At 31.4% G+C, this 14,417-nt stretch overlaps 1 protein-coding gene across 1 annotated transcript; it reads left to right on the top strand.

Moving 5' to 3' along the window:
* Positions 1–2,307: 2,307 nt before the first annotated feature.
* On the top strand, positions 2,308–10,699 carry LOC129316551 (receptor-like protein 35). The gene is made up of 6 exons (XM_054960971.1): positions 2,308–2,489; positions 3,180–3,317; positions 4,047–4,170; positions 4,559–4,613; positions 8,895–9,099; positions 10,162–10,699. The coding sequence occupies exons 1-6, from the start codon at positions 2,308–2,310 to the stop codon at positions 10,697–10,699; spliced, it is 1,242 nt and encodes a 413-aa protein (XP_054816946.1).
* The last annotated feature ends 3,718 nt before the right edge of the window (positions 10,700–14,417 follow it).

The raw sequence follows: 14,417 nt of genomic DNA on the forward strand, positions 1-14,417 counted from the left end.
GTGAATTCTCACCCCCTATGATCATACTCTTTCACAATTTTCACCACTTTTCATCACATTTTTCACATCACACTTATATACATACTATATATATATATTTCAATTAGAAACAATAACCATTTACAAAACACTCTTTCATGCTAAAATCATTTACAATGTCAAATTATGCACAAAACTATTCAAAATCACAACTTTGTCATTTATAATTACTTCTATACAATTACAATAGTTAATAAACACAATAAACTATATGGTTACCTCAATCCTTTTGTTGCACAAAAAGGGTTACCGTGACTCAACGTTAGCTCCACACGTTCTATACGCACAATATAGCTCGAGCAACACTCAATCTATACCAATAGGTGATAATCGCTAATTATCACTCCGGATAACTCCGAATTCACTAGTTCTAAGTGCTTAAAATACTCAATTTTCTAACAATACCAACCATTCCCACACACTCTAACCATCCTATTACACATTCCAACACACTAAATTCACTAATCAATGTTCCACAATGTCTCAAAATCCTCAAATTATACTTAGGGTTCATCCAAACCCTTACCAAAATTCTTCATCGTCACAAAACTCATAAACTTAAGGTTAGAGGCTTGATTTAACTCTTCAAGATCTTAGATAAACAAATGAGTTCGGTCTAAACCCAAGGGAACCAAAATCAAAGCCCCCCTTACCCCAAACGTTTAGATTTTTGCATAAAAGAGGGAGAAGAGGGAATGTACAACTTACCCAATGGTGATTCAAGCTCCAATTGCCCTTAAAGTAGTCTAAAGATCGTGCCCTAGTAGACCAAAAGCTTTTCTCCATTGCTCTCTCAGTATCTCTCTTTTTCTCTTCTGTTTTTGATCTGTTTTTCACGTCTGATAAGTGTTGATTTTGCTTGTGAGCCGCGGTGCACTAACTCGCCCGCTGCGGCGTATGGCACGGAAAGGCCCATGAAATTTCAAACTCCCTTCCGTGTCATGGCCTACTTAAATCTTAACCTAGCCCTCTTTTAAGACTGTCTAAAGATGAAAAATCCATATTAGTCTCCATAAACCTCGCTAAATAACAATTTATCTAAATTGACAAAATTATTCCTTGAAAACACTGATAATTACCAATAAAGGAACTTAGGATGTTACAGACACTGCCTTAAATAATAGTAGACCTGTTAGACATAGAAATGCTCCTAGTTAGCTTAGAGATTATGACTGCTCTAGTGTGGATTTTTTAAATAAAATAGACAAAAAAGGGAATAAGAAAATTTTATACCCTATGCAACACAGCATCAGTTATGCTCACATTTCTGAATCATATAAAGAATTTGTAGCCTTAACAGACGATGTTAGTGAGCCTGATACATTTGAAGAAGCTATAAGAGACAATAGGTAGATTAAAACTATGTAAGATGAAATTACTGTTTTAAAAAGAAATCAAACATGGGAAATAGTATTACCTCCAAGTAAGAAAGCTATAGGATGCAAATGGATTTTCAAAAAGAAATTTAATGTTGATGGTACCTTAAATAAATTAAAAGGCATATTAGTTGCCAAAGGATTCAGTCAAGTAGAGGGTATAGATTGCTCAGAAACATTTTCTCTTGTTGTAAAAATGACTACTATTCATCCTGTTTTAGCTATTATTGCCCAGAATAATTGGAATCTGGTTTAAATAGATGTAGATAATGCTTTCCTTCAAGGGGATTTAGATGAAAAGGTATATATGAAAATTCCTCTAGGATTTAGCAAACAGGTGAGAAAAGGGTATGCAAGCTAGCTAAATCCTTATATGGTTTAAAGTAAGTGGCTAGGCAATGGAATATTAAGTTGTGTGAGGCCTTAATTGCTGATGGTTTTGTTCAAAGCATGTATGATTACTCCTTGTTCACCAAACAAGACAAAATGATTTTATAATTGTTCTAGCTTATATGGATGATCTTGTAATAACTGGAAACAGTGTAGAAGGGATAAAGAAAATGAAAGACTTCCTTCATATGAATTTTAAAATGAAAGATTTGGGTTCACTAAAATATTTTCTTGGCATTGAGGTTGCTAAATCAAATAAAGGGTTAATACTAAATCAACAAAAGTATACCTTAGATTTAATAACATCTACTGGTTTGGGAGCATCAAAACCAAGGAATGTTCCTTTAAATCCTAGTCTAAGCCTTAATAGTGAACCTAAAAAGGGGAGAAAGATGACCTCTTAAAGGATTGTACTAGATACAAGAGTTTGATAGGGAAATTATTATATCTGACTACCACTAGACCAGATATAAGCTATGCTATCCAGTTAGTAAGCTAGTTCATGAGCAGCCCTAGGAAATTGCATTTAAAGGCTGCCTTGAATGTTGTGAACTACCTGAAAAAGGATCCTGGTAGGGGCCTCTTATTTCCTTCTTTCGGAATCATGGAGGTAGAAGGGTTTTGTGATTTAGACTGGGCCTCACGTCCAAAATCACGTAGATCTGTTACAGGATACTTGGTTAGGTTAGATGGAGCCATTATTTCCTGGAAATCAAAGAAACAAACTACATTTTCTAGATCATCTGCTGAAGCAAACTATAGAGCATTGGGAATATATTGTTTTTGAAATTAGTTCGCTTATTGGATTGCTTAAGGATTTGCATGTTTGTGATTTAACTCCTGTTTGTGTTTATTGTGATAGTAGAGCTGTGATTCAAATTACCTCCAATCCAGTTTATCATGAAAGAACGAAACACATCGAGATCGATTGTCACTTTGTGAGGGAGAAACTTCAAGATAGCTTGATCAGTTTGAGGCATGTTATGTCTGAAGAGCAACAAGCAGATGTTTTAACCAAAGCCCTTTGTAGGAAAATGCATGAATGCATGTTGAGCAAGTTGGACACCTTTAATATTTTCAGGACCAACTTTAGGGGGAGTGTTGAGAGTTAGAATAAAATAGGTATTAGGCTGTCATTGTTAGGTTTTAGGCTGTCATTATTAATTTGGGCTAAGCCCTGTCAATATTACTTGCTTTACTCACTCGTTTCTTATTTCTTGATGTGTATTTAAGGCTGGTTCAGGTTGTACTTTGGAGGCTAAGTAGCCAAAGATGGCATTCAAAATAAATAAAATTTTCCATTACCTTTATGTAATTTTCAACATCAGAGAATTACATATACCATGTTGGTTCTTTGTCAACAAATCCTTTTAGACTTGCCTCTATTCCTGATATCATGTATCTCTACTTCAAAAACAGCCCATTGACTGCCAAAAATGGAGAACCACTGAAGATTCAATCCAAGCCAGCAGTAACAAGCAATGGTCGTTTCCATATGTTTTTGTTGATTCAGTACCTGCTTCCACTCATGTTATATCTGCTACGCTTGAAGCTATACTTCACAACAATCTCTTTCTCTCTCTCTCTCTCTCTACAACATATATATACTCTCTCCAGACTTATGTATAAGTAACTTTCTAGGAGGAATTGATGGTCTTTTTATATACCTTACTTTGCATAAAAAAGTAGTTCATTATGAATCACTTTTCTATGAGTAGAGTAAAAGATTACATATATATATATATATATATATATGAAGAAAAAGTGTTTTTAAAGACCATTCATTTATTAAGGTTAAACTGGGAAATTTTTTTGGGACAAATATCATAGTTTAACTACTTTTTTTACTCTGATAAGGTAGTTAAAAATGACTTGTGTATAACAAATCAGAGGGAATATTTTGTATATATTCAATCCTGTCTAATTCATAAAATTGCATATACACACTAATGCGTTTGCACGACTTGGTGGATTTGAAAAGGGATTAAATTTAGTGAACAAAGTGCTCTGCGGACGCTTCCAAAATGTTTACAGTGGGAGCCACAGGAAAATTAAAATGGTGATACGAATGGCTGAGCTTTACAAACCCTACGTGTTTCTTAAGGCTGCGTATGTTTTTAAATTGTTAATTCTGTTTTCATTAATTTCAAACTTATATATTATATGTTAATTTGAAGAAATTTTTAGCATAACATATTTGGAATGATTATTGATGATGTTATGAAAATATAAAACTAACAGGTTCCACGACACGAACACAGAAAAGCTAAGGAAGGCCACAAAGTTGGAGAGAGTTGGAAGCATTGATTGGACAAAGGACATGATAAATGTCCACATTCCTGGGCCTCATCAAGCATGCAATCAAGTAACCTTCCAAGAATCTCCATGAAGTCAATAAAATCCCGCTGTAGCAGTGCTGGACCAATGTGAAATGTGTTAATATTTTTATGACTTGTGAAAAATATGTGTGATTTGTCATGAATTTTATATGATATATTAATATTGTTAATTTTTCCTTGATTTTTTGTGTACTTAAAAAAAATTGGATTTTTTTATTTTATATGTAAGATTTTCCGGAAATGGGCAGTGACAAATGAAGAGTAAATGTAAATGAATGTAGGAGAATTACAACTAAGTCTCAATGAAGAGAATTAACTATTACAAGATCCATTAATATTTGAACTAAAGCCATGGTCTTAGTTCAATAATTAATAGACTTTGTAGTAATTAATTCTTTTTTGTGGAACTTTAAGGTAATTCTTCCAATGAATATTGGTGAAGCAGAGCAGAGACAGAGCTGTGCCTGGGGTTTTTGGAAAGAGAGTATTTCTCTAATGAGACATACGAATTTGGACTTGGTAATTATACTTAATATAGGAACTTAGTGCCTATATCATTTAAATTATTGAAACTCATACCAATGTTTTTAAATGTATACTCCACTTGAAATTAATGAATGAATGAGTTTATCTGAACCATTTACATAAATTTTAAAGGCTCAAATATACAAGCACTCAATGTCTATAGTTATCAAATCCAAATCCAATACACACAAAGCAAACAATTTTAGGGGCACATTGTCTTCATGGAGTCTCATTTATGTTAGACAAGGGCAATATTGCTCTATTTTTTAGATTTTCACAAACACTGCTTTTAAAAAGTAAGAAACTGGATATTCTTTTGAAAAAACTTTTGAAATATTTTTACCCTTTAACTCATTTTAAAATTCACATATAGTACCCTAATGTTTGATTTAAATTATCTAAAGTTAGATCTATGAATTTTTGTGAAGTTTATCTTTTTAAAGAAGAAAGAGAAGATTTTATATTTTATTAAAAATAATAGAAATGAAAAAATAATTTAGAAAAGAAATTTTCACAAAAATTCACATATTTCAACTAAAGAGGATTTAAATCCCATAATGTTCATATATAATGTATGTGGTGGATGACTTTGTGGAATTGTTTCGTGGAGGACAAAACAAGTTGAAAGTTGACATGACCCGACTCAAATAGCTAGGGACCATTCGGAAAATTAAAGGCATGATTAAGGATACTTTTAAGAGTCTTGACTCCTGAAAATACATTTTTTATTAAAAAATTTATATGGCAATTTATCGTTGTTTCTTGCATTGATTTGCGGAGGACAAAACAAATTGATTTGAACCGTAAAATACGTGGCTCTTTCTTTACCAAAAAGTGGCATGACAAAAGCATATTTTTAAGATTCGTAACCCTGAAAAATACACTCTTGACCCAAAATTTATGGCAGAGTTGCCTTTGTCACTCCCTTTGTTTTATTTTATAACATTTTCCCTGATAAAATTATGAATGCTAATCAAATTAGTTAATTAAATATAAAATTTCAAAAATAGCTTGATTGAATAATACGGGCAATTGCCCAATTTTCACCAAAAAAAAATCAAAAATAGCTAGCTAGTGTTCATTTAATACGAGAGAAAGGGAAAGAAATATTTAATGAGTGAAATTAAATAATGAGGGACAATTTTAAAATAAACTACCTTAATGATGAATCATTATTTTATAAAAACATATTATATTATGAAACATCAAACCCCTTAAAAATATATCTTATAAAATGGGGCGGGTAGTATTCAACACTTGTTTTCCAGGCTCTTAACTCATGTATTGTTTCTCCAACATCATTGTATGATTGTCTATTTTTATTTTTCTCATTTTCCTTCAACGTTAATTCTTTTTTATTGATGTTTGGATAATTAATTTACATTAAAAAGAAATTAGATTTAAAAAGTGTAAATAAAAACCTGCACCCGCCAAGTTGCAGCCTGCCTAACCTGCTTTTCCTAGCTGTATGGAAAATCAAAGACTAATTGAAATTATAAGACAAAGACAAGTCAATGGAGGAAAGAAAGCTCAGCACGCTAACTAAAAAGGAGTATCAGACACGAAGAATAGTCAATGATACTTTGACGTGATAATACCTACACCAAAACTTATTATCGGGAGATTATGAGTGATAAAGAAATCAAATTCTCACATTTAAAAAATAGAAAATGGATTGAGAATATATAAAATTTAATCAAATTATTTTGATCAAGTAAACCACTGTTAAGCATACTTAACGTAAAGAGTTTAATAAAGAGGAGTGGTTTTTATATGTCTATTGCATTATCAGATCTATCATCTATCTATGGAGTGTAACGGTAACTGGTTTTTGGCTATTCCATTATTCTTATACTTGCAATCATAGACTTGCACCACTCATTTAATTTCTACTCAATACTTTGGACCGCATTGATGAGTTACATGAACTATTTATAAGTTAAGAATAATATTTGTCTTGGTACATTTGATTTCTTTAATTAATCCATTTTATTTTCATTCTTTTAAAAAAACACTCGGCCCCTACCTATATGTTATATTAACTGATATGTTAATGATTTTTATTTAAAATATAAAATATATTTTTTAATAAATCACTTTTTAATTTGATTTTTCTTCATTCTATTCTTTTAAAATGAATATATATATATATATATATATATATATATATATATATTAGACCAGAAAATAAACATATGTAAAAAACTGAAAAAAGTTGAACTAAAAATGAAACATGTGAGAGAAACAAGAATTGAATAACGAAGAAAGAGAGAGAGAGAAATTCTGCAAGCATTTTTTCCATAATATGTGGGCTGGAAAAATTTTGAATTTTTTTATTGGCCAGAACTTGATTATTTGCGTCGAGTGCTTTCATTTAAATCCGTGGGAGCTTTTCCTACATTGACTTGTCTTTATTCATTATTTTCTTCAAGTCTACGACGTAAATTAAGGTTTCATTGATGACTACACGGTGCCCTATTGCCCATTCATAAGGGTGAAGGAATTAATTAAGCGAATAAAGCAATTATACAAACATATATATGCAACCTGAAGCTGAAATTCTGCAAAAGATTACCTGTGCAACCAAAATCATGACTTCAAACACATATAATCTCTAATCCCCATTACCCATCATCATACATTAAATTCTTTTTTATTATTGATGTCTGGATTCTCCCATTAGCTTACAGGAAAAAATAGATTTAAAAAGTAAAATTAAAAAATTGAAATTTTGTATACCCGCACCTGCCAACTTTCAGGTTGTCCGACCCATTTTTCTAGCTCTATGAAAAATCAAAAGGCTTAGAGAAATTATTGGACAAAGACAAGTGAATATAGGAAGAAGCTTCAGTGCGCTGATTGGAAAGAAGCATCAAACACGAAGAATAGTCAATGATACTTTTGACTAAATGTGGAGAAGAGTGGTTCCTATGTCTCTATTGCTATCAGATCTATCTATCGAGTGTTACGACTAAATGGAACCTTGGCCATTCCATTCCATTCCATTTATAAGTGTTACAACTTCTTTTGGCCATTCCATTCTTCTCCTTGCAGTCATCGAACTTGCACCACTCCTTTAATTTCTGCAATATACTTTTGACTAAATGGATATTTACATCACTATTTATAAGTTAGAAATAGTTAATTGACATGTTAATTAATATTTTTTATTTTAAAATATAAAATTTTTTTGTTTAAAAAATCACTATTTAATTTTATTTTTTATTCATTCTGCTCTTTTTAAACTGATTATATATATATATTAGACCGTAAAATAAATATATGGAAAATATTTTAATTTTTTTATTGGTCAAAACATATAAATGATGAGTACATAGTATTGTGTGCAACTTGAGCTTTTCCTGCATTGACTTGTCATTATTCATTATTTTCTTCAAGTCTAATGCAAATTAAGGTTTCATCGACGACACCTTGCTGCCCATTCATAAAGAAAAAGAAATTAGCTAATTAATTAAGCAAGTAAAGGCGAGCTATTATGAAAACATAATGTCAGAGAAAGGAAAATAACTAACGGGGACCATTTATGTCATGAAGAATTAAAGATAAATAGTAGGAATTGTCATATAAAAGGGTGTTGTTGTATGTGTGTCAAAAATGTGTGTGTCAAAGTCCTACATTGAATAAAAGAATGACTCTTCTAGTATATATATACTAAGGAATGAAATAACCTAGTAAAATGTGTTTGGAGAAGAAGTGATTTCACGCACATAATAGGACAATCACAATTGAAATCCGCTGATTCGCCTCCCTCCCCTCGTGCAAGTTTAAAGGCATTGGATTTCTTTTATCAAGTTATTTTTATAAAAATAATTATTATGCACTGAAAGAGACGTTCATTGTGACAACACCACTTGCAACCTCTGGTAATAACTTCCACGCTTTGGCCCATGATGATTACGTGAATATCACAAGTTGTAATCATCGTCACCTGTCATGTGAAAATTCCTCCAATATTCATCATCTTGATTTATCCTTTAATGAGGATCTTCACATTGATGATCTTCATTGGCTTTCTCGTGTTCCCTCCTTGAGTGGTATTAATCTTCAAGGAAAAGTTGATTGGATTCAATTGGCAACTCTGCTTCCTTCACTTGCGGAGTTACACAATAATAACTTTCAAGGCCACCTCCCAAAGAGTTTATTAAACATCGAAATGTGCAAGAGTTATATTTTTCTGAAAATGAACTAAGTGGACCAATTCCAGATTGGTTAGCCCAACTTGAGCATTTACGAGTCCTTGATATTAGTGAAAATTCCTTTTCCGGTCCAATTCCTTCTACTCTTGGAAATATGTCGTCATTGATTATCCTGGATGTTAGCTCAAATCACTTAAATGGTAGTCTACCAGAAAGTCTTGGACAACTGTTGAATCTGAAGGAATTAACTGTCGGTGATAATCACTTCTCAGGGTAGGTGACTAAAAGAAATTTTGTCAATCTGTCAAATTTGAAACGACTTTACATTGGATCACCGGATTTAATCCTTGACTTTGATTTGCTATTGGTTCCTCCTTATCAACTTGATTTTATTCATTTGGAATACATGATAGGCTCCAAAATTCCGGCATGGATGTATCAACAAACATCCCTTAGGAGGTTAATAATGACCTCCTCAGTAATTTCATTTCAACCTCAAGATAAGTTTTGGCAATTCGTAGCACGAGTTCCACACTTACACATGGAAGGAAATACCATTCATGGGGAGATGTCTAACGTGTTACTAAACTCTACCATCATAATGTTGATTTCAAACAATCTCAAAGGCCAACTCCCTCAATTGTCACCGAATGTTGTGGTACTCAGTGTGGGAAACAACTCTTTCGAAGGACCTATTTCCTCATCATTGTGTCAAAAAAAGAATGGGAGAAGCCAATTGAAGTATTTGGACATGTCTTATAATCTTTTGCCAGGAGGGCCTACAAATTGTTGGATGCATCGGAAATCATTAGAATTTATTAGTCTAGAAGGCAATAAACTAACGGGCACAATCCCCTCTTCAATTAGTTTGCTTTCTAACCTTAGATTTTTGCATCTCAACAAAAACAATTTATCTGGAGAGATACCTTTGTCACTAAAAAATTGCCAGAAATTGCAAGTCCTTGATGTCGGAGAAAATCAATTATCTGGATTCTTACCCAACTGGAGGATGCAAAATGCAAAGATTCTTTGACTAAGATCCAATCAACTTAGTGGAAATATGCCTCTCCAAATATGCCAATTGACTTCCCTTACAATATTGGATTTTGCAGACAACAAAATATCAGGTTCATTACCTGTTTGTCTACAAAATATGACAGCCATGACTTTCCCTAATTCACATAGTGGGGTTTACAGATTTTGCATTAGAATTCAAGATATCATTTACAAAATGCAAGACTATGTTGTGGTGCATATAAAAGGATAACGATCAAGATACGGCGAAAATTTGAAATTATTGCATTCTGTTGATCTATCAAGTAATAATATGTCTAGAAAAATACCTGCAGAGATATTTAGTCTCACTGAATTGCAATCTTTGAACTTGTCCCATAATCAATTTGAGGGAAACATACCAAATGAGATAATGAACATGAAAAAGTTGGAATCTCTTGATCTTGCAAGCAATCAACTTTCAGGTGAAATTCCTCAAGATATAGCTGAATTGTCTTTTCTAGAAGCCTTGAACATTTCCTTCAACAATTTCACAGGTAAGATCCCAACAAGAACTCAACTTCAAGGGTTTGATCCACAAAGTTTCATGGGGAATCCGAGATTATGTGGAGCTCCACTTCCAAAGAATTGCACAGATAAAGAAGAGCACATTGAACCCGTGGAAACAAATGATAGTCAAGAAGATGAATTTCTATTTTACTTCTATGTTGGGATTGGAGTTGGATTCGCCACAGGTTTTTGGGGAGTCTGCATTGCCATTTTCTTCAACAAGAATTTCAGGCATTCTTACTTTAGATTCTTATATCGCATCCAAGACAAGCTTGATATGGGGGTCCTCAAGACGAACCGTTTTCGTTGAAAATCGGCACTGCGGTAAGTGATCTTAACAAACTTCTGATGTATGTTTTAATTATTTGATTTTTTTTCCTTTTGAATTCTTAGATATTTCCCTATTCATATAATATTCTAGGATTATATCTTCCACACTGAACATAAATATTTACATTATAAAATCAATATGACAAAGAAGACATGCCTTAGATTATATACATCTGATATTTTGGAGTTATATTAATTATTAACATTTTTAATTTGAATATTATGTAGCGTCTTGCCGTGCATAATTCAGCAAGTCTCCTGACGAGGAAGTGGATTTACCAAAGACATTACCAATAATGAAGTCTATTCTGTTGACTTGAAGCTTAGCCATGTAATATAGTTTGATTCTGTTGCATGCAAACCGTATCCTTAATAAGTATGTGTTTTAAAACAAAAAGGACATTTTAAAACCGTTGCATGCAAATTGTGATTTTCAATTAACAGTGTGAAGCTGGAAAAAAAATTGAAAATAGAAGAGCAAAATGCAACCCAAAGAAATGGTTTTGCCAGGTGAAGTCAATTGTTTGAAAGAAGAACTTGGTAAAAGATGGTATGATATATTGAAGCTTTAATTTGAACAAAGAAATTTCATTAAAAGATGGAATGATACTCTTACTTTGTATTAATTCGCTTTTCAAAATTTCATTAAAATACCGAGACAAAATTCATAACCCACCTGGTTTGAGCCTATACCAATGTTTGTGAGTACGTCTTTTCGGGCCACTTTGGTTAATTTTATGGCCCCATATGGGCTAGTTATGACTTATGATGCTGAGCCACAAATACACAAACTTGAATTATCTCGTCACAATGTTTTGTTTTTGTTTTTTTTTATTACTAAAGAAGTGCATTCATAAGCTAACTAATGTTACATGTAAGGGTAGGAATAGATCAGGCCCCTATCAAAGGACAACACTTTGGTTTACTTTAAGCCCAATCCAACTTATTTACTCGATAGACTCATATCAGATTTAGATTATTAATTAGGCTTATGTAGTAAATTAGGCTATGCCTAGTTTTTAATGTCATTCCCCTTTAAGTAACTTACAAATAGTTTATTTTATTTTTTCATAGCAAAGAGATGACACGTTGTTGTTTGGTTATCATGTTGATGATGATAATGATGCCCCGGTTAGTCATACAAACATTAGAATATGATATGTGTATGATAGACATATATAATATAGTACATATATTATTATATTGTGCGTGTGTGTGCGTAGTATAATATAATATGAGTAAGTTTACTTTATGATGTTTAAACCAATGCAATGTAGTTGGTCGGGGAAAAACAAAACCAATGCAATATAATAACATTGTAACTGGGAATATATTATTAATTAAATTAGAATATTATTTCTACAAGACCTCCAATAGAATTGTATGTTGTCTTGTGTAGCATAAAACCACATAGCCAGGAAATGATACAACGAAACAGAGATATATAATAGCTGGATCTTCAAGTGAGAGTGGCAAGGTGTGATGTTGTTGATGGTTTGGTTTTATCAATGCACTTACAAAAATTATCAATACAGAAACCATGTCCAACCAAACAAGCACCACGACAATCCTTATTTGTGTGGCATCTAACTGATGGCTTACTTGCGTCATTTACCGTCACTCTGCTTGCAAATGAACTTCCTGCACACAATGATAAGTTATTCAGGCTTTTAACTGCAATAAATATATATATATATATATATATATAATTATTTTACTGAAAATGTGTTATGGAAATCCATTGGTCGAGAGAGAGAGAGTAATACTATTTCATTATTTATTTATACATATTCTAACTTTTTATTATATTTTGTAATACACTATTTCCTATATCTTCATCATAATGTATGTCTAACTATTTTAATGCAATCAAGAAGTAATTAAGTTATTAATTTTATTTGAAAAGAAAATAAACTTTCAATTTCACCTCTATTTAAACAAAAATTTTTCAAGTTTGCATTACATTTTTTCTTATAATTAATGAACTTAAATAAGCATAATATTAGAAATGTAATTAATATCCTATCAAGTGTCTTATATTAAGAAGTAAAGAATCTTTTCAAAAGGCATCTTATAATAGAGATAGAAGGAAATACATGTTAGGGCTGCACAAAAGATAAACCAGAGCCGCAATAGAAGGTAATCCAATCTAAATCAATCTAGTCTAGTCCTATTTTCTGTTTGGACTACTTATTCGAGTAGGACTGGATTGGGTTGTCTAGCTACATGCAATATATTTTTTACTATAGGTTATATGAGTTAGTAAATAGATATAAAGATGAGGAAGTACCAAAGGTGGCAAAAGCTAGAAGAAGAAATATGAAAGCGAACTTGAAAGAAGCATTTCCCATATCTTGTTTCGTTGATTCAAATGTAGGAAGTTAATATGATTTGTTGCGATATAGAATTGATGTTTGTTTCTTGGATATAATTTGGGGACATCTTGTACCAATTTATATTACAAGAGGGACAAGGAATATATATGGACATGAATGACATCAAGGGAAGAAAATTGATATATTTTTGAAAATTTAATATTTATACAATAATTATATGAGATTTTATTCCTTTTTTGATAACAATGAGAATCTATTCTTTACTAATGAATTTTTTCATAAAGTTTATAATAACTCATATATATTTTTATTAATGATTCAGATTTCCTCTTTTTTTCCAAATTAAGATAAACTTCTCTTACATTATGATAAGGTTAAATTTTATATGTACTCTATCCTCAATATATATATATATATATATATATATAATTCTCCCTTTTATATACTAATTTCCTTTCACAAATATCATCTATAATAAATTATATAGATTTTTTATTTTTTTACTAAATGATAGAGATTTTGTCTCCTTTTTTCCAAATTAAGACAAACAATTTGGTTAAAGTTATACAAACTTCTATATATAGTTTTTAAAATTTACACAACCATTGTCTGAAACGACATTAATTAATGAAATTAAATGATATAAATTGTTATAAATGTAATCAATTAATCATATTTAATTGGGTTAAATAGTAATTTGACTCTTAAACTATAGATCTTCAAAAATCACCTAAACTTTTTTTTTGTGTAATATTTTCCCTCAACTTTTGAAAATAGTGCAAAGTAGTCTCTATCATTAAGAAAAGTTAACTTTAATCGTTAGTTAACTAAAAAATGATGATGAAAAACTCAATTGTTGCAAAAAAAAAAGTCCTTTTCTGTAATTTTTCTGTAAATCGTGTCTAAGGATCTAAATGAAATTTTCTCTTGATCCTATCATGTTGCTAATATATTTTCATAAATTTCATGACAGAAAATCATTTATTTTTTACATTTGTAGAAATTATATTATCACGTTGCCCTATATATTTTATGTGATGTTAACATAGTTTCCTGCAATTAATTATAAGTCCCTTTTCCTTGAAATTACTTCTTTTTTTTATTCAATGATATTTACATCGATCTTCTTTCAAATTATCTAGCAAGTAATCATCGACAATTTACAAGTGAATGTGTGTGTGTGGGATCTGGAGTGTGAACATGGGGCGAGGAGGGGAGGGAGAAGGGCATTTTTGTCTAGCATTTTTTTGCCAAACAAAGACCCTAGTACTTTATCCTATTTTCCAATATTTTAAATCCCTTTGGCAAAAAAAAAAAAACTTTTGTGAGTTTATACTTTTATTTGCATCCGTGGTCCAAAAT

Source organism: Prosopis cineraria, unplaced genomic scaffold (assembly GCF_029017545.1).
Source record: "Prosopis cineraria cultivar Desert tree isolate PC_DT_omini unplaced genomic scaffold, ASM2901754v1 PC7, whole genome shotgun sequence".
Taxonomy (NCBI): domain Eukaryota; kingdom Viridiplantae; phylum Streptophyta; class Magnoliopsida; order Fabales; family Fabaceae; genus Prosopis; species Prosopis cineraria.

What these genes read in the sequence shown, in the direction of transcription:
- LOC129316551 (XM_054960971.1), top strand. Translation starts at nt 2,308, where the DNA reads ATGAGCAGCCCTAGGAAATTGCATTTAAAGGCTGCCTTGAATGTTGTG. An exon ending in CATATGTTTTTGTTGATTCA is followed by an intron (nt 3,318 to 4,046) that starts GTACCTGCTTCC and finishes TAAAACTAACAG; the next exon opens with GTTCCACGACACGAACACAG. An exon ending in CTCATCAAGCATGCAATCAA is followed by an intron (nt 4,171 to 4,558) that starts GTAACCTTCCAA and finishes TGGAACTTTAAG; the next exon opens with GTAATTCTTCCAATGAATAT.